This window comes from Callionymus lyra, chromosome 4 (assembly GCF_982586985.1).
Source record: "Callionymus lyra chromosome 4, fCalLyr1.hap1.1, whole genome shotgun sequence".
NCBI classification, from domain to species: Eukaryota; Metazoa; Chordata; class Actinopteri; order Syngnathiformes; family Callionymidae; genus Callionymus; species Callionymus lyra.
This window is the reverse complement of record NC_141821.1, coordinates 20,445,399-20,471,675: the sequence shown is the minus strand read 5'-3', so window position 1 is coordinate 20,471,675 and position 26,277 is coordinate 20,445,399. Positions and strand designations below refer to the sequence as shown.

Genomic DNA, 26,277 nt, shown 5'->3' with positions numbered 1-26,277 from the left:
GACCGGGTCCCTGTGGTCGGCTGCCGAACGCTCTCTATTATCAAAAGCTTCTTAATGCGTCAAAAAACCCTTCTGTGGGCTTACAGAAGAAAAGGTGTAGCTTACAATGCAGGCTTAGCGACTTAATAAACGGAAAACATCAAGTGAATTAACTCTCATTTGTTTCAAACAAGAACTGACATCATCTTAAGGTATAAATAAAACTTCCTTTAAAGGAAAATATTTCTTCTGGATGCTGCCTAGTGGAAGAAGAGGTAACAAATATATTTTACTCAGTTAAGTAGTTGTGTTGTAATACAACATTGGAATATAACACTGCACACTACTAGAAAAGTAGCGTATAAGTATTTGCAGTAAAATCTCACCATGTTGTCGAATGACTCACCAGTCAATGCTTATGGAACGTTTCAGAGACATCGTCACAACCAGTGCCAGCTCTGCTAATGAAGTCACAATGAAAAGATTACTCATCAACAGTTTGTTAGTCTGTAATTGTACTCTATTATATATACATATATATGCTTATTCCCACTGTCAACATTAGAATTCTGTCCATTCATTTATGAGTTATTTTGGTGGCAGACAGTTCAATTTAAAGTAAATATACATAGAAACAGATGATAAAATGTGTTTTTTGGATCCACATATCTTGCAATATGTTGCAAAAGAAACCCATCGCTATCACTGATATGCCAATTATGTTGAGCAAAATAAAAACCGTGCAAAAGGGCCAGTTTGGCAGAGATCAATACAATTCAAGTCTTCTTTAAAGATTTTACCGTGATCATTATTATTGGTATTATTATTTATTATGAGTAGTAATAGTTGTATTAGTAGTATGGCTGTGTATTGGCAAGAATCTGTTACAATAGTGTAGTATTGTCGAGTACTTGACTCTGGTGTTGTAGAATTTACAGACCACATGACTCTCGATGGAGTCGTAACTTTTTTTTAAACCAAACATCAACTTTAAAAGCTGCTGGAGTCGACCGTATCCTCTCGTCCTCAGTCGCCGCCGGGATTTCGCAGCATTACCATGTTCGTTTAGCTGCGGAGGACGTAATAACTGCTGCCATCTAGCGGCCGTTAAGTTGCAATTGCAAGAGACAAATAAACGAACGGCGTGAATATTCCAATGATGACAAAAGATAGAATTACTTTATTTAACACGCACACTATTGAACTATAAACCGTGAATAACTATGGTAATGCATAATAAAATATTTGCAATCAAATTTAAAATAGATACAGTGGTAATTAGTAGTAGTAGAGTTAAATTATTTAATATAGTTGAGAATCATTTAAAATATTCATTTAAAATATATAACATTGAAGTGAATTACATTTTCTTTACCTTCATATATTTTTTTCATACACCTATCCCTCTCTCAGAGATACGTCTGCTATATTCACAAGACACCCCGTGGCAAGCTATGCTTCCCTCCTGAGATAAACGGGTCCACTAAAAAGTGGCCTCACAGGAAGGGGCACAAAAGGGCGACGCAACATGATCACCCATCACTGCTAACTATCCTGCTTGGAAAATGACAGTGTCATGGGTCGACAGTTATACACTTATAAATGCAGTTTGCTCACACAGTTGGTTGTCTATGTTTTTGACTTCTTCCATTCTTCCACTAAATGTTCCACAGAAAAGCAAGTTTGCATCTTTTTTTTTTTTTTAACCTCAAAATCTGACCTCAAATCCTCACAATGAGTTTGCAATCAAACAATTTAACAAGATCCCTGCGGAGCACTCGGTGGTTGCCGCGGCAACACTCCCCTGCACCGATGCCATCAACAGCAGTCACGCAGAGATGTTCCAAGTATGAGGTCATGTCGGGAAGAGAGGAGCGCTAGCAGGGAAGTAATTGTAGGGCCAGGACTAATGGTGAAGAGGGAAGGATTGACAGGGAGGCTAAAGACAAAAGGAAGTGTTTTTTTTGATTGATGAAAGATTTTGGGACAGATGTTGACGGTTATATTGCACATTTGATTCACTGTCGCTCTGATTGATTATATTTCTGGCATGTCAACCGAGTCTTGGCTTCAGTTGTGAAGTGCTTTTTTATGCCTGATTTTTTTATCAGTTAGAAAATGATTAGCGTCACACCAAGACTCAATATTAATGAAATACTGTCAAAATACATAATCAGAAAACAAACTGAAAGCAGAGACTAAATCAAATAATTAAAAATTAACCACTTCTTAAAGGGCAACTAATGTAAAACTTCAACTCTCCTGATTCACATGTTTCAAATGTTGAAGTTTTCCTCTCCCCTTTTTAATTTTCTTACTTTATAAAGTTCTCCCCCGTCTGAAATCTGGGCGAACGAGAGATTACGAGAGTGAATCCCATTCCCATCCCATTATGTAATCACGTTCCGCTTTGTTTATACAACGAGTCCTTCGTAGGTAGGGACTTCCTGGGTGGATGACGCGCAGTGACAAACCTGGATGCTTGACCAATCACAGCAGAGTGGGTGTGGTTATGGTAAACAAGATTTAATCTCCCAAAAAACTAAATGTTTTCAGTGGGCGGGGCTTAAAATAATTTTCTAATGTAAATATTTCAATTAAAAGAGAGTTTTTTTCATTACAGACACATACTGATGATACAACAGAGATCTAAGATCAACAACCCTTAAGCTATAATGAACAAAAAAAAAAAAATATATATATATATATATACAGTATATGTATATATATATATAAATAAATATCCACTATTAAATATGTTTTAAAATGTTATATGTGGAGATTTTCCGTTCAATTGGCGAGTATGTTGCTTAAATAAATTCCAAAAACAAAGACATTTTGAATTAAAAGAGTAACTTTTATAATTATATAATACAAACCCTTGTGTTATCTCGGGGTCTCCTCAGCCACAGCTTATGTATTTATTGAAGCCACAAAGGCTGTTCACCTTGACCCAGAGACAACACAAGGGATACCACAAATGCATTTGTTTTCGGGCCTTCGGGACCCTGAAATAACACAAGGGTTTAAGTCTGTACAGATACAGTCACAGGGCCACACATCGCTGCAGGTCTGAGTATAAAACGTGAATTCAATATTTTAAAATAACTATTGTGCCAATCATTTCCATGTAAATGAAATGACTCATTTGACTGTTAAATTTGCACGAATCCATTTTTTTGTTCAACTAAAAGGGATTAAACTTCGGTTTGCCAGCGCGGTTTGGGTTCATCACACTCACGGTAAACAGCCGCTGCCTTTAAAATAACATTGTGCGTCTCCGGCATTCATGGGCTGCTCCCGATTCATGTGTGTCAAATTACCCCCGGTAAGCAAAGCAGGGAAGGAGAATGGTGCAGACAGAAGCCGCAGCCGTGAACAGGATTCATTTATGGCTACACCGGCTTACAGTGTATTATGCAAATCAATAACTGGGAGGGAGGTAAAAAAAATAGGGGGGAGACAAAGAGATGTCAGATGAGGAGAATGATTGTAGGTGACAGTGATACAGGCCATGAAATCACACTTAAGAGGTGGCAAGAAAAACATGTCGTCGTGGCTGACACTCTTTATAGCTGCATTTTCTTCTTAGTCTGCTGTTGTATCCCGTGAGCAGCCAGTTTTGAAAGTCATCGCTGCGTTGTTTCGATCTACAGGAGGAGCGACCGGACTCAAGAGGCTACAAGCTGGGATAAGAAGGAGGGAGATCTTTCAGTGGAGGTTCAGAGATGGTGGAGGAACGATTTAAGCTTTAGGTGGTGGACGTGAAGCGACTTTTAGCCGACCCACCAACAACCACACCTGGGCTCTCTCTCTGTCCCCGAACAGAAAGACAGAAAGCTTGTTTACACAAGAGTAGACGCCGAATCACAAACTGCACTCCATCGCCTCTTTGAAGGAGAAATGTTTTGGCCTCAGAGGTGAAGTCACTGTGCTGGATCAAACTAGTGAACAAGTGCCAAATGAAGCTTCTCCCCTCGGAGTGTCTGGCGTCTATCTTTCCGCTGTCAGCTCAAATCTACTCACGCCAGGAGCTTCTCTGGCTGGTATATTGGACCACTCCTCTGGACTCCTCTGTCCCTCCATCTTTGGTTCTTTATTGCAGTTTTGTAAAATAACTGAGAACAAGTATTTTTAATTTACCTTTTATCCACTAGTAAAACAACCACTATAGTTCTTACCAGGCGAGGATTATCAAACCAAACACTGAAACAAAGATAATTTCTAGCTTTCGATCCACCTCTAAGATTTAAAAGATAAGATCCATTCATCCATCCATGTATCTATTTATCGATCCAACGGCCATCTATCCATCTAAGCATCCATCCATCTATTGATCCTAGCATCCATCCATTCATCTAAGCATCCATGTATCGATCCATGCCTCCATCGATCCATACATTTATCGATCCAAGCATCCATCCATGTATCAATTCATGCATTTATCAGTCCATCCATGTATTGATCCAAGCTTCCATTCATTTATCGATCCTAGCATCCATCCATCTAAGTATCCAGCCATCTATCTATTGATCCATGCCTATATCGATCCATGCATCTATGGATCCATCCACTTATCAGTCCATCCATGTATTGATCCATGCATCCATTCATTTATCGATCCTAGCCTCCATCCATCCATCTAAGTATCCATCCATCTTTCTATTGATCCATGCCTATATCGATCTATGCATCTATGGATCCATCCATTTATCAGTCCATCCATGTATCAATTCATTAATTTATCAGTCCATCCAATACATACATCCATTCATTTATCGATCCAAGCATCCATCCATGCATTTATCAGTCCATCCATTTATTGATCCCTGCATCCATTCATTTATCGATCCAAGCATCCATCCATGCATTTATCAGTCCATCCATTTATTGATCCCTGCATCCATTCATTTATCGTTCCAAGCATCCATCCATCCATCTAAGTATCCAGCCATCTATCTATTGATCCATGCCTGTATCAATCCATGCATCCATTCATTTATTGATCCTAGCATCCATCTATCCATCTAAGTGTCCAGCCATCTATATATTGATCCAGGCCTATATCGACCCATGCATCTATAGATCCATTCATTTATCGAACCACGCATACATCCATCCATTCAAGCATCCGTCCATCTAAGCATCCATCCATCCATGTATTGATCCATCCATTCATCAATCCAAGCATCCATACATCTTTGCATCTATCAATCCATCCAATTTTCGATCCCAAGCATCCATCCATACATCTATCCATCGATGTATCCATCCATGCGTCCATTTATCCAAATATTGATCTATACATCCAACTATCAATCCACTTACAAACACAATATCATACCATCGTCTTACATGTGTGACCAGTCTATGCATTCAACACATTCATCATTTCTTCTGTGTCATTCTGCATTTATCATCAGAGGTTGCAACAGCATCTCATCCAGTCCTACACCTTCCCTCTCCTCACTTATCCTCTCTGGTAACACCTATCGTCATTGTTGTCTTTCTCGATACATTCAGGCACAAAAGGCCCATCATCCGTCACACATCCATCTTGCTATCCATCCAGCCATCAACCATCTATACATTTCCTTTTTTTTTACTCTAATCTTCAATCCATTATCACATTTTCTTGAGGCTCCTTCGTTATCCATCATCAGAACAGGCTTTTATACAAACCTCTGTGCTGAAAAAACAAGATCTAGTGTCATTGATGTTCTGGTCATATAATTTGACAGATATTTAGCACAACGAAAATACTTTAAACTTCATCCCTCTTATGAAAAATAAAAATGATATAGAATTAACTAATTTAAAAAGGATTATGGGAAATAAAAGGCTCAGAAAACCCTAATTGTTGAACATTCAGTGTTAAAAATGTCTGTCTCCACTCACACACATCACCCATCACTGTCTGCATTTTAAATAACACAAAGAGGCCTAATCACATTGAAAGCAAATTAAACGAATAAGTCAAGCATGAAGTCAATTGAGAATGGAAAACAAATTCACCATTAATTTTTTCCAGTTACATTTCTAGGTAATTACTTTAATTAATCAGCCAGCGTCTCTTTTTCGTGCTTTCACTTCAGCTTTTCCAAATTGTCATGAAACGCACGTGTATAGTTAAACAAAAACAATTGATTTAAACTGGTATATACGGCAATGTAAATGATTAAAATGATCAATAATTTGATTAGATTTATTTCAATGAATCCTTATAATGCTGGAAAAGCTTATTGGGATGAGAACACATAACAAACCTGGGCAATTTATACTCCCTAGGGGCCGCAAGATACACAGTGACTGCTTTTGGTGGCCGTCCAGCCAAAATAAAAATACACAAAGGAATATGGTAGCATGGTATATTGTGGATTAAAGATAAAATCAATACATAAATAATACGTTGTTTTTTAACATTAGTAACAAAACAATAAAGCCTTTATTTTATTTCAATTTATTTCGAGGGATTAAATTAATGATCTGATGGGAAAATTAAAGTATATAATAAATAGAGTCCTAGAACCAGATCTTTAACAAGTTACCAAACCATTTACCTATTAAACAATTCCTAACGTACCAAATTCCGACGAAAATCAGTTGATTCCAATGAACACAAAAAAGCAGCGAAACAAAGAGAAAGAACCAGAAAACCCTTCCTCGGCGTGAGGGATTCATGGTTCCCATAGCAACCAGAGAGCCCATGAGAAGCTGCGATAATTAGAGATAACCATGATAGAAAAGATGTGACATCATGCTTCACACACAAAGCAAAATAGTTTCACGTGTGTTCATCTGAAATCTCTGGATCTTACTGATCTTTGCAAAGGTTTATTTTGTTTTGAGCTTCCGCAGATTTCAGCAGCACTCTCTCCTAAAAAAAAAACTAACACCCTGCCCTCATTATTTAGCATAAGAAACCACCACAGAGACGTGAACTCACTCAGCCCTTATTATCTCAGGCAACATATAAACACATTTGATTAAATAATTTAACAGACAGTGCCTGAACCATCGCAATAGTATATGTTTAATTTAAAGCATTTACATCAAGGAAAGCGCGGCACATCAACTCATGTTTTCATCTCAACCCTCACGAGTTGACACAACAACGTACAGATTCTACGTGATTATGCTTGAGTACTAATCTATTTTCTCTCTCTCTCTGTGCATCTTTTTACTCCAAGTTTCAAACAAACAGGAGAAGATGGCAGAGAAACTGGGCTTGTTATGGTAGAGCTTAAAATAAATTCACATTTCAACAGAAAACACCTTGAATAAACCAGACTGCAGAGCAAGACTATGTAGATGAGATGCAGACGAGTGGTATGAGAATGTTGCAATAGGTTATTGGTTCAACTTCACTAAGCCAGTCAGCTTCCAGGACACTGAACAATGTGATTAGTAAAAATAAAAGATGAAATACACATTGAATAGTTTTAAATAGCGAAATAATTTTGCAAAGTTGATGGATTGCTATGCGCTGAAGTTGCCAGATTGAAATATTAACAAAGAATGTTCTGAATTGATGCATTTCTCTTTCTTCTTTTCCAACACACAAATACAGCAGATCCACTGCATTTGCATGGACTCGTAATGTTCATTTATTAATTTTCTGTGCCCTTTGATCTCTTATGGGTGTGACGGGGGGGTGGAGCCTGTACCAGTTTCTTTGGTGCGAGAAGCGGGGGACACCCTGGACAGGATGCCAGTCAGTCGCAAGACACACTAAGACAGACAACCACGTACACACACATTCTTTCCTATTACGAGTTCATTGTATAATAATCCATGTATCAAGATTCTATAGCAATGACTAATAAATATACTGTATATATATTATACACCTTCATATAAACTGTGAACATATCCATGCATCTATAGATGAAGTTGTATATAAATAATCATCATTATCCTCAAACTTGCACACAGGAATATGGGAAGTTTTGCTGGCAAAGTTTGAGAAAAACAAATCCTGAACACAGTTATTTTTAGCGCGTCTCTCAGCCGTGTCAAGGGCCGCCTCTTCCATATGTCTGACATGCCTTCGCTTGAAAAAACTCCAACGGATGTGCTGCCATTCACTGACTCACAGAAACATTATAATTATAGTCATTATTATCTATTATTGTTATTAGGATAATTCATATTATTATAGTCAAATGTTATATGTTACTAGCAAAAATAGTTTTGGTTCACTGCTAGTGTATAGAATGAATCATTCAATTAGTGTTGCATGTAGATTGTAGATTTTAGGATTTAATTCAATTTTCCAAATTCAGTCTCTGATTGCTGACAGTCTTTAAAATGTAAATGATATGTTTCTTTTCTTTCACTGACCACTTGGATAAGGTTAGGTAAGGTAGAACTTTATTGATCCCTCAGGAGGTCTCCTGAGGGAAATTGTTTTTTTCCAATAGCCACAGCAAATACAGCAATTTTTCATAAAAAAAAAAAATCAAAATAAAATAAGAACAAGAACAAAGAGAAATAAAGAGAAAGAACAAGATGATACAATCTAAGTCTAAAGATAAAGATACATTTAAACATGACAAAACTGAACTAGAATATTCAGAATGAATAGCAACAATGCTTATTTAATGTGTTGAAGCTACAAAAAAAGCATAATAAATCAAATAAACAACTATGATTTATAGTCACAAACCAACTGTAACAGATCTCCAACACCATTGAACTCCGTGACGGCCGGTCTACTTCCCAAAACACCCGATCCCCATTTCACCTCACGATAATAAACGTGATAATAAGCAGCGAATTGTAGCCTTAACTCACCGATGAGCTCTTTGTTCCTGATGTCCAGCGCCATGTTTCGGAGGGCAGTAGCCACTGCACAGACCACCTTGTCGTTGTCTATCCTCAGCAACTCCACCAGGATGGGAAGGCCTTTCTCTTTACGCACGGCCGCCCGGATATACACCGACCACTGGAAGAGAGGAGCAGTGAGTTCACCTGATACATCAAATGCTACAGCTTCATCAACAGGTTCTTCTTTTTTATATTTTTCCACCTGCACATGGGTGGTTTCGGTCAAATTCAGAGGTGACGAGGGAGTTGTCCAGGGTCAAAAATAAAAGTGGATGAAGCATTTCAGAGCTGTTATATGAACTGGAGAGCGCAGGTCTGAGCTCAGAGACCACTCCGACATCCCTCAACAGCTATCACGATCCACTTAAATGGACTCTTCCAACAGATAATGCTCAGAGTCCGGAAATGTCCAACAACAACTGATTCAAGTAATAACAAATGTTCTTTTATTCCATTTGTTTGAACGATAGCGTTATAAATTACAAAAAAAACTGCACCAATTTAGAGAAATGGGGACGGCTACATTTGGCAAGAGGATTTCTGTGATGAAGAAATGATCATTTATCTTCACCAGCTAGTACACCAGGCAGCACACACAGACACAGGCTCAAACAATGCAGTTAAGCTTCATAATAGAAAATGAGATTTTCAAAAAACCACCTGATGCCCATTCCTTCAACTTTCCCCTCCTTTGTCATCTCTCGATTTCATCGCTTTCTTTCATTTCACATGTTGGATGAAAGACTCCTCTTTCAATGTTTGCCTTTGTCACCATATAACATCCCATACTATGTAGAATATCATCTTTTTTTCCATACATTTCTTAAATAGAAAACATTGATTTGATGATAACAGGGCGATAACGTGTCTTTTGTTATAAAAGAACCTCTTCCCTTCTTTTAATGTAAACTGGCAGCAATAAAAAATATATACAACTATTAATGCAAATGAATATGTAACATACATACACTTAATTTGTCTATTTCTGAAACTTTATTTGCTGATTTTTCCATTTATTTTTGTCAAATAAATCATTGCTATGTGACATTGTTGTTGTATAACATCCTAGCAATGGGGTTCCTTTAATAGAAATACAATTAAGATTTTTTCTTTTAGATATTAATAATTTACTGGCTTAAAATGTGAAATAATTTATTTAAGTAGAACTCACTTGTTCTTTTCTATTCATCATAATTAAAGCTTGAGTGAATACATCACCCATCACTGTGTGCATTTAAATAACACAAAGAGGCTTAAATATTAACTGCAGGCGAGACACCTACTTCTTGTTAAGACACCAAAATAAACTGTTACAACAGTCCAAACAAGACACAAACGCACGGATTAGAAGCTCCAGATCTTGTTGTTGACAGATTTATTTGTACATGCGTAGATACCAATCGCTCATAATTGAGCAACAAATATTGCTTTTGATATTTATTCCAGACACTTTAATTCATCTTTCTAATATATTTGTATTTCGGCCATATTTCCACATGTTCCTTTTTCTCCAAAAGACAATTTTCTTTAATTCTGTGGAAAACTGCTGATATATGTTGTATACAATTCTTACTGTACTGCAGCAGCCCTGATATATTCATGACTGTTTTCCTAGAATTCATTTTTGAAAAACACTTTCAAATCTGCTCTTCATCCAATTTGCTCATGTTAACTTGGAAACAGGCTGTAATTCTTCAGTTATTTAAAGAGTCAGAGGCTGTGTTTCTATTTGTTCCTTTACTTTAGAGCAGAATATTTCTTATAAACCAAAAGAAAAGAAGATGCAAATAATATTCGGTTCATGCTGCTGCACTAGAGTGAATCCTTACCTACGGATATTCATACAAGGCCAGACTGTTGAGTTGATATAAATACATAAAAAACTTTCTAACATAAGAACAATGTGTTCTTGTGGGTTGTGTTTTTGTTCTTAAACATGCCACAAGTAATAGTTTCATTCAAATTCCGCAGAAAGAGAAAATAATGACAAGATTGTTGTACTTGTATTGTTCGAAAACCCCTTTTGTGAACAACCACCATGAAATTCAACACAAGAAGCCACATTCATCACATTCTTCCTCCATCTAATTTAAATAATTGCTGCGTAAATAAAACGTTTTAAAAAAACATTGATAAATGAAACACTTTACCCTGTAAACACAATATTTTCCTACAATTTCTAAATGCATTTACCAAAATAAAAGGAAGGAAAATGTGGAAGTTTTAATTCATAGAACAAAGAACATCATAAATACTCATCATGGACAGTCGTTATGAGCCGACGCTGCGCAGAAGTGCCATTATTTGGAAATGAAAACCATAAATTAACATATTGCATTGAAGATAAAAAAAAAGGTTATAGTATGTGTTTTTCCCACAATATGACTTTGCAGGCTTACCTTCCAGCTGCCGGCCGCCAGGTTCTGCAGAGCTCCGGCGGCTCCCTCCAGGGTGTCGGAGTTGGAGCACTCCGACAGCAGGGTCAGGTAGGGCTTGACGATGGTGGGGTGCCAGAGCATTTGAACCCCTTTTGGGGGCTCGGCCGTGTCTGGGAAAGGACCCACGCCGTCCCACTAAACAAGATGAAGCAGAAACGTGTTAAAAAGTGTCTCCTTTTTCTTAAACATTTGAAATCTGGACCTTTAAAAAGATGTGTATATAGGTAAACGTTAGTTAAAGTGACTGATCCACTATAATTCTACATCAACCTTAACCCTTGTTTTATCTCAGGGTCAAAGTGACCCCGAAGCTCTGAAAAAAAAGGGTTTGTGGTATCCCTTGTGTTACCTCGGGGTCAAGCTGAACGACCTCCTTGGTTTCCATAAATACATAAGCAGTGGTGGAGGTCGTTAAGAGACAACACAAGGGATACCTCAAACACATTTGTTTTCTTGCCTTGGGGTCACCTTGACCCTGAGATAACACAAGGGTTAAAAAAAGCGTTTGGTAGCCTGCTTGAGATGAGCCCATTTCTTCTGAGGCGACTAAAAAATGAAACTCAAAATGTATTTTTCATTTGTGTAAATTAATTGCGGACAAAACATTTTGTGCTTCTTTCAACCTGATTTTTGTTATACTCATTATGTGTTTTATTCATTTCTAAGTTAGTCCAAATACAAGAGTCCGCCCTTCACGATTGAAAAAACAAAACAATGGTAATAATACAAAATACTATTTCATGATTAAAGTCAACAAATAAATCTAATTAATAACCAAAGTCTATATTTTCCTTTTTAAATCACAGAAATCACAGAAAACTGTCTTTCCACCTCTGAGAAACAACCCGACTTATTAGAAAAACTCCACGATATATTGAGTAAATCTCCCTCTTGCTCTGACGCAGGAGAGAATATTTTGCACGTGGAGGAAAAGGGCAGAAAGTCTGAAAAAAAAGGGGAGGCGGAGAGAGCATTTCACTCCGTCTTCTGCTTTGAGCAATAAAGCTGGAGGCCTTTCTTACCCTTTTATTTCTCGCTAAAACAAAATCCCTTGATGCTTAAACCTTTGAGTGACGTCCCCAAAAAACTTCCACCAGACATGGAGCGCGAACCCATGCCCACGTAGCACCGTGAAGGTTTCTCTCCTCGGGTCGTTGTTTTATTACCTTTTCCCCTCTTTTGCACTTGACTCTCCAGCTTCAGTTTTCATTATCACCCTTCAGGGATGTCTCGTTTAAAGCTGGTGTTTGTGGTTTATTTCAGTCACATCTCATTACTTTGAGACACATTTTCATTGTCACATAATCAGCTAAAGGAGATTCTTCAGAAAGTAAAAGGAACGGTTATTTTCATTTTGTTTATAAATAATATTTTTGCTATTATCTTCTTTTTTTGAATGTAGATATATAGATACAAATGTGGATTAAAGAATGGAAGAAAAAAGTGTTTGTGTTAAAAGTGCATAACCTGTGTAACACTTTTTTTTTTTAATTTCATTAAAGAAAATATATAAAAATAAAATCTAGTTCAGTCATAGAATGAGTAAAAAGCCATTTCTTTTATGTATAAATCTGGGAATAAAAGAATTATATTAGAAAACATCATCAAAAATCCCAAATATTTACATTTTATGCTCATTTATGTCACATGTTTATTTCTTTACTTATAATTAATGAATGGCTTTTGATTGAAACCTAAAAAAAAACTAAAAACCTTATCTTCTATTATACTTATTTATTTAGAATTAGAATTTGCTTTATATACACGTATTGCAAATCCAAACTCAAATTCATTTTTGTTTTTAAAGTAAAAGTTTCTTTCGACCTAAAATTTAAATCAAGTACAGCATAGATTAAACCGCATATTTTCAGAGTCTCTTTTTTTTTGTCTATAGATAGCATCTCTGATCGCAAAAATCAAAGCCTTCCTATATTTCCAAGAGTGCCGAGGAAGTGAAAGGAGAGAAACCCTTCCTGTTGCCTGGAGACAGCCTCCATAAATAAGAATGTGTAATGTTCATTTGCCAGTTCATAATTCTCCCTAGATTCAATACTTTCAGAAGATATTTCACTCTGATCCAGAAGCAGACACTTGAAGGTGGATTCATTTTTAGGGAACATCCATCTTAACAAGCCTGGTACAGAGTTCAAGACACTCCCGGAAAAATCTACAGAGAGTCGGAACAGGTAGTTCAGTCGCAGCTGTACTTATGACATTGCCAGGAACGTAAATTATGCATCAGTGATCCATAGTGAGAAGCCCTGAGGAGACGTATTATACATAGTCGAGCGCCATTTTTCATCAAAACTGCAATGATGTACCATTTGAATTTGGTTTTCAGAGCTCGGTGCAGCGACCATATCTTTCTTTCCTCTGCAAACATCTACTATAAATTAATCACATCGTCAAACTCAAATCAAATCATTTTTTATTTTTAGAGAATTTCCATTAAAACTAAACTTCAATTTCAACAGGACTATCATGTCTTTTAAATTTCCATATTTCAAATAGATCCTTATTTGTTCCCTATTTGCGAGGTGTCTTTGAACGCAACACGGTTGTTATTCACACTTAACATAGTACATTTTCTTGCGTATACCATTGATAGAATCAGTGGAAAATTGTAACTTAAATAACATGTAGAAATCAAGACTTTGAAAGTCAATGATGAATATTAATGTGTATTGTGCTCATTATTTAGATACAAATTAAAACACATTTTAATTATACCGTGACATACATGGTACAGAATAGACAAAAATATTTAAAAACATAAAGGAAAACAACCTGTCCTCTGCACCAGAACATCAGAGATACTTTAACCCACTTATCACAAATACACGGTAAAAAAAAAAAAATTCAAGTAAAGTTAAAATGTCAAGAGACTTAAGAATCAAAACGTGAATCAATGCAAATATAGTTTATCAGTGGAAAGAGTTCTACAGAAAAAAATCATCACTGTTGACCATCATTTTCAAACTAAAAAAATAATAAATAAGGAAGAAAAATTCAAATATAAAAAGAAGAAGAAATAAAAAACACAGCAAAAGCGGCGGGAGGACAGCGCCCCAGCGCCCTCTATAGGCCAGTCGTCAACGTTAACATTGTTACTTCACGATGTTTCAATTAAAGAAATTGTATGAAAATTCAAAAGTATTTCTTGCTTAGAATGAAACACATGTTTTACGTGCCAAAAACGGCGGTAAAAACATTTTGGTTAAGCTACGTTGGTTCGTGCTCAAGCTAAACACAGTAAATAGTATAAATATAAAGCTAGGCTAAGCTAGTTCATGATTATATTTCTGTGTGAAATTTCAAAACCTGTAACACTTTTTTTAAAATGTGAAATATAATGTTTATATTTGTTACCACAGTTCAACCTGTACCTGGTCAGCTCCCTTCTTTTTCTTCTTCTTCTTTCCCCAGCATCCCGAACTCTCTCCGTCGTGTCCATTGGCGTCGCAGAGCAAGCCGTCCAGCTCCTCCAGCCCCACCTGCTGGCCGTGCGACGTCTCTGCGGCCAGGCGGTACGACAAGTTCCGCAAGATACAAACGCAGTTCTCCACCGTCTGGAAAACAAAAAGCAAGGGTTTACATCAGTTTGAAACGACGCTGGGGAATCGTTCAAAGTGTTTCTATTAAACCACTGAAGAGAAAGAACAACATGAAAGTAAAGGATTGTTAATAAAAAAGGCCTATAATGTTGCTTTTTATACATTCATCCGTTCAGTCAGGGGAGAGTCTCTGCCTCGATCTGGGTTTTGTTGTCTTTGACTTTGAAATTAGATCAAAAGAAACTTGGGTAAATGAGAAATGATGACATGCCAAATATATCGGATCACACCCCATTAGACACCGAGCTCAGAGAAACAAGCACAACCACCGTGTGTGTGAATCCGTGATAATGCTTGTGTGTTTATATCTCAGACTAAAGGGAGTGATCGGAGCAACCGAGTGGAAATTAACAAAGACAAATCATCAATCTTCCTTTTGTCTGACCGCTGGTTTACACAAGAACGAGTCAGGACTGTAATTGAACAGCCTCTCGAGACGCAACAAACAAAAACAAGGTTTCACTCCGACGAGCCGCGGTCGCGTCAGGATTTCCATTCCATTACGGGCAGGAGAACTTACATATGATTTCCAATTTCATCTGACATTTCAGACTTTCGATCTGTTATTTCTCTGTGGTACATTGCTTCTTCCCCCACCACCCCTCACGGTTCAGAGACTAATCGAGGGTTTTAATAGAACCATAGTTTACGTGCCTGCGCAGTGAGGTCAGAGGTCAGCTGCAAAACAAGCACTTTACAATTGGGAGGCTTTTAGGTAAAATGCCACCACATGACTCGACGCCAATTTGGTCCATTATTTAATTTATGCATTTGATGCAGTGAAGTGGTTTTTCACCAATGATGCTTAAAACCATTGATTATAATTTACATATTTTAAACAGGTTTTAAATATTTAATTTATTTAACTATTTGAAACATTTAAACTTGATATAAAGTGCTTCATGAGAGCAAGTTCTTCAAAATACATTTCAATGTGCGACACATTATTTTTCACTCCTGATCGTTTACTTAATAATAATAATATAATATATAATGTTTAAAACCTGTTGCTTTGTTCCTTTAATGAGCTGTGGTGATAATTGTCTTAAACTGGTTTTATTTTTGTAAAGTTCCAGTATTTCTCCTTTAACCAAATCACATTTACCCGTTTTATTTATTTATTATGACCTTTCTAGATCTTTTTATATTATAAAAAAACATATAGTGTGATGTCATAAATAGTCATCAACAATTAAACATATTTTGTACAATATTTACTATATTATAAAAACATAACTTGTGTTCCGGGGTGCGTTAATCCTTGTGTTATCTCAGGGTCAAGGTGACCCGAAGGACCAGAGGCAACACAAGGGATAAAACAATTACATCGGGTCACCTTGACCCTGAGATAACGCAAAGATTATTGGCATGTCAAATTTTTTCAATGGTGGAGATTAATTTGACGCTGTGAATGATTTACAAGCTATTTAAATGACAAACTAAAAACTCATTTCTTTACATCCTCAAAAAAAAGATGAGTTCATTTGTCCTCAGCTTTTCTTTATCCTGACTTTCCCTTTCATCGCCCTTTCAATCGTCTGTCTGGATGATGCTTTGTGAATAACACACACATCACATTCCTTGTGAAAATGAGAAGAAAAAAGCCTCTCTACATCGAAGACGTTAACTTTTACGGAGACAATTCTTCTGTGTTCACATGTTGTCCTTCGCGGAGACACAGAAGGTGCCGCTGACGTTATTCGTTTCGCTCATGTCGGATGTTAATATCCTTGTTTCTCTTCGGGCATCGCAGAGAAAGTGGAGGAGCTGTTGACAGAAGCTGGTTGTGTGTCGGGGGCGCAGCTGGACAGTGTCGAGGTCGAAACAAAGAGGAGAATGAGATGGAAGCTGAAGGCGATCGCAGACAATTCTCTCCATCATCCCCGTGTAGAGCTGTGGCTCAGATGCTCATTGTTTTTATGTTGTTGCACTAAATATTACCGTTATGACTAGATATACGATAACTAGTATTTGTTCAGTATTACTTATAATGTTCTTGATCAAACTGTTCTTGACAATTTCTTAGTTGTGCTGGTTTGGAATAAAACACAATGATTATTTAAATGTTGTATTCTACAAAACGTAATTAACATTAGACGGTATATTAAAATCTATATATACTACTGTATATCTATATCTATATCAGTATATATATATCTTGAATGTAGATACTATGCAAATTTTGAAACATGGATTATGATACAATTAACTCACATTCCATCTTGATACATTATGACTCAAGTCAATGCAGTTAATCGATTTGTGTGGTGGAAAAAGAGAAAGGTATCAAGTCAGAAGATTCTGTGTTAAATATATGTCATTGTCGACAACTTTACTGCATAGCAATCAATCAACTTTGCAAAATTACTTATTTTAAAGGATTCAAATGTTAACAAAAGACAAATGTCATGTCTCATCTCATGGTTTTATTTTGCAACTTGTGTTTGCATATCCTGTTCCCTGAGTTCCACGACGCCTGTTGCTCGCAGCGGCTGCGGCTAAACAGCTAATCACCACCTCGGCAGCAGAGATTAAAGCCAGCTCTCCTGCAGCAACAGGCGTCAGATTATAAGCGTCACTCCCTGTCCACTCGAGCTTTGTTCTCCGCCCGACATGGTGTGCTTTTAGTTTCCCCTGGACTGTGATATGGACACTTGAACTTTGTTTTTATTTTTTAAATTTAACTATTGTGATTTCTTTTGGTCTGTTGTCTGGTTGTTTGCATCAGCACTTGGGTCCAGCTCTAGTCCTAACCTCACAACAAGCATGACAAAAAAATGACAGAACATCTGTTTTCTATTATATGAATTATGTTGTTTTGATTGTCTAAGCGCTTTGTGACCCTGGTCTCGAAAAGCGCTATATAAATAAATATTACTTACTTACTTACTTATGTCAAAATGTAACTTTAACTATATAAACATATTAACCATATGTCTGTATTCTTCTAGACATAATTGTTTTCTTTTTCCTTATCTTAGTTTATTTAAAGAGCATGTTTATTAAACCCTAAAAAATCTAAAACAACTATAGGAAATACATATACAAATGATATTATTTAACTTCAAAGATAAATAATAATAATTAAAAAATAAAATATATATATTACCAAAGTTTTCTTTGATAAGTAAAACTGATTTTTTTATACAGTGCATTACAATCATGTGTATATGTATCACCTCTGGTTGTTTAAGGATTTAATAAACATACCCTTTAAATAAAGTAACATAAAAAATGTATATATACATTTTTTTTATAGACGTCATTGCAAAAAAAATATTTGTTTGTATCTTCATCAAATTCTTCAAAATTGTTACTTATGTTTTTTTTTCTTCCTTTAGTTTTTTAAAATCACATTAAACGAATAATACAACTGAATAAAAGTTTGTTTCATTAAATGACTTTTAAGAACACAACAATCTTTAGTTTCCTTATCCGATATACAAACTCAATGTTATCCATGGAAAAGTATCACACACAGCATAAACTGCGATGACAGAAAGTGCTGTTGCATCAATATATGTGGAGTCATGTTGGGACTATACGATCATTAACACTAATGTTTGCGACACTTCTTCTGTTCACCTTTTTAATCGGCCGTGTAATCAAGGTATGAAAGTCCTTTGTGCGCTCCCACATACAGAATTGAGGTGGGCGGATAAAAAGTGATTAAAGGAAGCCAGAAAGAAAAATCTGGGCAGATGTGAGACCTTGAGAAGTCAGCCACCCACGACATTGTTTGTGTGGCATCAACTGTTCCACACTCGCACGCTGCTGCGTCGTCCATTCTTTAAGAAAGGAAGACGACCTCACCGCGGGAAAATACTGAGAAATAATCGAACAGACTTTGCAAGGACTTCAATTTAATTGTAATCCATGCGTTTGTTTCTTCTCGTCTGGACTATTGCAACAGTTTGTTTTCATGTCTTAACAAGAAGGAGCTGTCTCGTCTGCAGTTGATTCAGAACTTTGCAGCGAGAATTCTGACCCGCTCAAGTAGAAGAACTCACATTTCTCCGATCCTTAAAACTCTTCACTGGCTTCCAGTTTCTTTCAGGATCAACTTTAAAATTCTGGTTCTTACTTTCAGAGCTATTCATGGTCAGGCTCCTCCTTACATCACTGATATGATCCAGCCTTACACCCCAGCTCGGGCTCTGAGGTCTGTGGATCAGAATCTACTTATGGTTCCACACACACGGTTCAGGACCAGAGGAGAGAAATCTTTTCAGGCTGTTGCTCCTAAGCTTTGGAACGATCTTCCTCTCTCTTTGCGCTTGATGGATCTACTGACTCCTTTAAGAAACATCTTAAGACGTTTCTATTTGTTCAGGCTTTTCCTTGAATTTCTCGAACTCCTGTGTTGTTCTCAGTATTATCGTGATCTTTAAAGTATGTACTTTTTTGAGTATTGTTTTGATTGTCTAAGCGCTTTGTGACCCTGGTCTCGAAAAGCGCTATATAAATAAATATTACTTACTTACCTACTTAAATATCACTCTTTAAATAATAAATACTTAAAAAACCAAAGTAAAACCAAACTAAACTGTACTTAAACACCTATAAATGTCCACGAAAAGGACAGTATTCTTTACTTTGTTAGTCGTTTCATTGGTCGAGTAAACAGAAAACTCATCTGGGTGTCATTGACAAGTCTGGTTCTGCTCGAGGTTTCAGCTTTTCCTCGCCACTGTCGCTCGCTGTGATTGGCTGGGATCTGTTTATCTCTTCCCTTGTATAGTACTATATGAAACGTCTAGTGGGTTTTGTTAGGATTTGACAGTTAAGTGACCACTTGTCCTCCCACTGTATTACAGCTGGTTCATCCAGCTCCCCCGCCTGGTGAGTTAGTTTCCAGGACCAGCATTCAAGTGTGCTTTAAGTACTTTTCATGATCCACTGCTAGCTCCTTTAAAGCTCAAAAACTCGAGCTATGGAATCTTAAACTAGGAATTCATCATTCCATTTGTTAAATATACCAACAGAATTTTTTCGCAGCGGTAACAACTTCATGAAAAGTAAAAAAAATGTTTTATGGCATAATCGGATTTCCATGAGAAAACATGATTTTTCCAATAGTGTGTCAGAACACGCTGTTTTCCGACACATGGACATTATATAAACACACACAGCCATAACAAGCGCCGCACACACACACCTTGCTGTCAATTTCATTGCTGCCCAGAGAGGTTTGGATGACGTAAAGAAGAGCATCTGTCAGGCCGTCGCACTCCCTCATCCGTCGTCTCGCCTCCTCACCTGCTGAGCTCACGTTCCTGGAAGAAAAACACACACACACACACACACATAGTAGTCAGTTGAGGGAAGGGAAGTGTCGGGGAAGAGGGAAACGCAGGAAAAAGACACACACCAGGAAACTTGGCAGCTCTCCTTAAGCTAAACAATTGAAAGAGGGGAGAATTTAAATTCTGGATACAGCTCAATCCATGCCCAGAAGCCTCGCTTCAATTTGAAGCACTTGACTTGAATCCAAAGTGAAAAACCCCCTCCCCAACCTAAAAAAAAAGAAAAAAACTAAGGAAAAAGCAGACAGTTCTGAACTCCACTGACACACTCCTAATGGATATTTGACAATATTGTTTTATTCTTTTTAGCGTTTGCCATTAAAGCCCCAGAGCTGTTGAATCGTAATGAAGCGCGGTGGAGGTTGAAGCTGTAGCTTAATAGACTAAATGATCCTTTAAGTCATTTCAATGCACTTCACATGAAAACCGCCACTTACATGTAAATCTTGCTGTCAATTTATAAAATACTTCTGGCACTTGAAATTAATGCTCTCAGCATGAGTCAAGACCTGGACGGAAAGTAGAGGCTATGAGCAGTTTGTTGGTGGAGAAAGAAGCAGAATGTGACGTATGTTGTATTTGGTTTGGGTTTTATTTGGGGTTTCAGAGAGGAGAAAAATGTTGCTTTTCAGGAGAAAATGTGTTGACTTTTTTGGACAAAATGTTCTTTAAAAAATAAGTCAGTCGATATTAATATAACTTGTCATGTTGATTGACAAATGCATGATGGGAGAGGGGACATTTGAGACTTTCAATGTTGGCTTCAATACCAGATATCAATGCTGAAATTTAATTTGTTTCTATAAAGTTTTGCTAGGTGAGAAGTCTTAGGTTAGTGCAAAAGTTAAAATGCGTTGCCTCTTGGTCATGGTGACCCGTCGGCTTAATACAAACGACCTCCCTGGCTTCCATAAATACATATGCAGTGGTGGAGGTTGTTTACCTTGACCCAGACACAACACAAGGGATACCACAAAGACGTTTGTTTATGAGCTTCATCTTGACCCTGGGATATCACAAGGGTTAAGTAATGTTTATGTGCGATTCAAATAAATAAAATAATTATTGTGGTTTCTGGGCTTATCAGATCCTTGCCTCAGCTTGATGGCGATGATTTCTGGAAACACTTTGTTTGTTGAGGAACTTTCACTCTTCATACGTAAATATCGGTCACCGGAAACGTTTAGCATGTAGCAATTTCTGACCCTAAATGTCGAGCTACAATAGTGCTCTGCATCGATCCTGCATATAAATTGGTCGTTATTTTGGTAAATAATACCACAATACAGGTTTGCTATGCCAAAGACTTAAGAGTCAACATGAGCTCTAGTATTGACTACATTTTTTTTTGTTTAAGCTATGATGTGTTTACAGTAATTAATAGTGACTAGTGGTGCTTCATTGTGTGAGCTGTATGACTTGAGCACAGACGGGTTAAAGGTGACGGTATCTAAAACGGGAATCTTCAGTCATGAAATTGATTTGAGTGAATACATGGCCATGAAGCTGAGGTTTGTATAGAGTTTCTTTATACGTCGAGTTTGTGAAGGAAGACTCACGTGAAGGTGAGTGAAAGTGTGAAAGAGAGTCTTTCAAGACTTGTACGCTGCTTTTATGAGATCAATCTTTATTATGAAAAGGAAAGCAAAAGTCAGATAACGACGGGAGGAATCGGGAAAACGACACGGCGCTCTCTGCATCACGGGAAAGGTCAAGTCATAGTCTCAGGCCCTGAATGCTAATGGACAAAAATAAACTCAATGAAAAACACACTAAGCAGAGACAGAGTTCCCTCTCAAGTCAGTGTGAAGAATCGACCGAGAAGAAACGAGTTACGAAGTGTCAATTTTCCGGCATAGGTTGCATTTTATGGTAAACTGAGAAACTCTAGTAAAGATTGTGCATCACCACCCACTCAAAGTGATGTGAGGTTGAAGAAATTCCCATGTGCTTTATGTATCACGATGTCTACGCTTAAGTTCAACACGACGAAAGACTTCGCTGTTACTATTTCAATACGCTGCTAAATCATGGTGAATCTGTTAAGATGGACATCTCCTTGAAAATCTTACAAAATGGATTTAATTTCTTCCAAAATGTAAAAGCAGTATCTCCATAACTTTTTAGGAAGCCGAACAAAATAATGGTAACCATTAACCTTGATTGGTAAAGTTGCAGCAAACTTTTCAAGAAACCACACATAGAGCGCAATGCAAAACACAATTGGGAGTCATTGGCGACAACAAATGGGAAAAGGGAAGAATGAAGCAGGGGAACTGTGGTAAAAAAGAAGAAACATAATTAGATGAGCATCTGAAGATACACATCAAGTATCGATATATATATATATATATACTGTATATATATATATGTTTGGATATGGTTTGTACTCCAGTCCAGGCGGATTGAGAAACATCTTGGATAATAATGTAGTAAAATTCCCAACTGTAGGATTTTCTATTTCCCACGATTATTACCAAAAACTGTGAACAAGGGAATTAATTAAGGCACAATGTCTGCTGCCTCACACAGCTTTTTTAGATATCCGTTCTATTTCAGTATTTTAGTTTCTCTCAGAGTCGACCTTAAAGCAGATGATTACTCTTTTCAACAATAAAGGCTGTTGTACCCGAGTACCTTTGGTCACACAATTTATTTAAATCGGAAAAATTATATGGAGGCATTTAGTTAAACAAATAAATCAGGGATAACATTATGACCACCTTTCTCATCATCCTGATTCTTGCCTTTTTATTTCCATTTATTATCAAGAAGCTGTTTTTTAACCCTTTGCCTTATCTCATAAATCCTCTCACTTTAAGACCTTTGATTTAAGACATGATATAATGACAATTAAAGCCTAATTTTAGATGCATTAAAATAATGGCTTTCAAGACTTTTTAACCCAAGTGTTATCTCAGGGTCAAGGTGACCCTGAGGCCCGAAAACGCATGTATTTGTGGTATCCCTTGTGTTGTCTCTGGGTCAAGGTGAACAACCTCCACCACTGCATACATGTTTCTAGTAACCAGGGAGGTCGTCCACCTTGATTTAGAGACAACACAAGGGATACCTCAAACACATTTGTTTTCGGTCCTCGGGTCACCTTGACCTAGGCAGTGCTGTATTGGTTCAATAAACAAATCTTTTTAATCTAAAATTTAAAATTTCTAAGTCTGGTTACTTAGAACAGGGGTCCCAGACCTTTTTTTTGCACCGCGGACCGGTTTCTCAGCATTCTACTCAGGGGCAATAATTTAGATTAAAAACAGTAAAAATAAAAATAAAGTTTGTGTTTTAGTATTTCTTTCTCTAGTTTACAGGTTTATTTTTGAGTGAACTTTACTGAAACGCTTGTCTTGACGTGTCAAGAGTCACAGACTTATGTTACTTCAGAAAAAATTGCACCTTTTTTTCTAAACACTTTTTAGACATTAATAATAATAAAAAAAAGATAAATATCATTTTGACTTTGTGTGTTTGTGTGCTTTGCTGTTGCCAAATGCCTCAGGGATCAGTACCGGCAGCACTTCCGTTTTTAATTCACAATCATTAATTAATTGGACTTATATGGTAATGTCTATACACAATTGTAAAAAAAAAATCCAAGTGACATAAAAGTATTTGTAGTCTCATTAAAACATGTGCAACAATATATTCTCTCTTCAATCTGTTTGGTAATGCAAAATAAATGTGTTAAAAATACATCAAAATTAGTCATAGTTATATTTAATTAGGTTTGCCACAGTAAATCTGTAAGACAGAGAGTGAAGGAGAGAATAAAAGAGAGAGAGAGAGAGAGAGAGAGAGAGAGAGAGAGAGGGAGGGAGAGAGAGAGTTATTTCCTGAATAACTTTAGTTTCCGACCAGAACATATTTTCGCCACCTTTGATATTTTAAAGAAGTCCAATCAGCAGCTGGCATTCTCATTTAAATGACTCCTGAACGCCACAACAATCTGTCTTTTGTCGGGACTTTTTCCCTCTAAACACCTCACACATAAAATTGCTGAGCATGTGTACAAAACCTGTTTGGGGAATATTCTAATAGCCTTGGATTTCTTTTGTGGAAACGCTCAATAGTCAAAGATATGCAACGGTAAACAACATGAAAAGAGCTTTTGCTAAAGGAGAGCAGGGTACGAGTTTAATTCACCGGTGTGTTGAGAGCACACACGAGGTGGACGTTTTCTTTCTCCCACTAACCATGTCGACCTCTTGTTAATCCGACGAGTCCATAAATCATTGTTTGCTAACAAGTGGATTTAACTTCGCAGTGTTGTTCAATGAGCCTAAATGTGAGGTTTAGTTCCACTTAGCTACAAAAACAACTTTATAGTTATTGTTTATCAATAAATTAAAATCATAAAATGGCTTTTCACTTAAGCGACATATTTAAAACACTTAAAATCAGGTTTGTTTTCTTATTTTCCCTCTACCAAACACTTTTATTTTTATAAGGTAAGGTTAAACTTTATTGATCTAAATTTTATTTTTATATATATATTGAATCTTATTCAGTCTGTTTCCTTTTAACCTCAGAACTTTCTTCACTGCTCCCTTGATTAATGATGTTGTTGGGAAAAAAACAACATTATTCTAGGAAAACATGAAGTAGCGTCTCTTATTTATCAACTATACACAGAAAAAACATACATAACCTGCTACTAAAAGGTGAATTTTGTTGCAATATTGAAGTGCAATAGCTTTAAGTAAACGTTATTAAACGTATTTAAGATAAATATTGTTGTTATTATTGTCGTACCATCAAACCACACCAAACAGTTCTAACTGCTTAAAAAAAACAAGTAAATATTGCACTTTTAAATAGCCTTTAAACTTGTTTTTTAACTACACATACATTGTGTAATATTTAAAATTCAGTTTTAGAGAATAATTATCAAGTCTAGACTATAATATACTAATGTATTACTTTCTGTTTACATAATTTATAATATTACTTGTAAATATATCTCACTGTATTTAGATAAAATAAACAGCTAAACTGTTAAAAAAAAAAGTGTTTTAGTGTTTTGTGTTACAGTTTTTGCTTAAAAGAGGAACATGTTTAACAAATACATGTATTGAAGTAACAAATTAACAAGTTCAACCGAGGTAGACTTTGGCGAGAGAAGTTACCTCAGGCAACCGGTGGCGTTGCGCAGCACCTGGGAAGTGTGGAGGTGTAGCTTGCGGTCGTCATGGTGATTGGGGGAGGAGTCCCAGTTGGAGTGAGGAATGATGACGCTGTTGGTCAGGACAGCGAGGGCGTCCTGGATGATCGGCATCTTCAGAGCGTCGCATGAGGAGAGATTCCACAGCACACCTGCGACACAAACACAACAGAAATAAACATGGACCTAATTTACCCCAATTTATTTATTTTAAGGGTTATTTGAAACTTGAAAATGATAAGAAAACATGTCAAAACTACTAAACAAAGTGTTGTGAGTTACGTAATACGAGTTTCAATCGTATTAGGAACGATTAGGAGCAAATTAGTCATACATTTTGTCATTTTCCTCATGAACTCATTTTCACATGTTTGGATATTTAGTCCTAAAGAAATACATTCAAATGTGTTTAAATCAAATTGTCATTTGAACCATTTACTTAAATCATTGGATCATATATTTATTTTGCAGGTTTTATTTTTCTTTTACCTTTGGATGGATGGATGGATGGATGGATGGATGGATGGATGGATGGATGGATGGATGGATGGATGGATGGATGGATGGATGGATGGATGGATGGATGGATGGATGGATGGATGGATGGAAAGATGGAAAGATGGATAGATGATAGATGGATGTATGGATGGAAAGATGGATGATAGATGGAAAGATGGATGGATGGATAGATGGAAAGATGGATGGATGGATTGATGGTCAGATGGATGGACGGTTAAATGGATAGATGGATGATGGATGATGGATGGATGGATGGAAAGATGGATGGATGGATGGAAAGATAGATGGATGGATTGATGGAAAGATAGATGGATGGATGGATGGAAAAATAGATGGATTGATGGAAAGATGGATGGATGGATGGATGGAAAGATGGATGGATGGATGGAAAGATAGATGGATGGATTAATGGAAAGATA

At 36.8% G+C, this 26,277-nt stretch overlaps 1 protein-coding gene across 1 annotated transcript in view; it reads right to left on the bottom strand.

The window, feature by feature from the left end:
- Positions 1-26,277, bottom strand: part of ctnnd2a (catenin (cadherin-associated protein), delta 2a) — a 236,376-nt gene that overhangs the window by 27,239 nt on the left and 182,860 nt on the right. The window contains exons 15-19 of the mRNA XM_087789092.1: positions 25,305-25,491; positions 20,019-20,136; positions 14,633-14,815; positions 11,208-11,381; positions 8,776-8,926 (exon numbers count right to left, since the gene is read on the bottom strand). Of these exons, the coding sequence (XP_087645218.1) occupies positions 8,776-8,926; positions 11,208-11,381; positions 14,633-14,815; positions 20,019-20,136; positions 25,305-25,491 (813 nt within the window). The remainder of the gene's footprint in view (positions 1-8,775; positions 8,927-11,207; positions 11,382-14,632; positions 14,816-20,018; positions 20,137-25,304; positions 25,492-26,277) is intronic.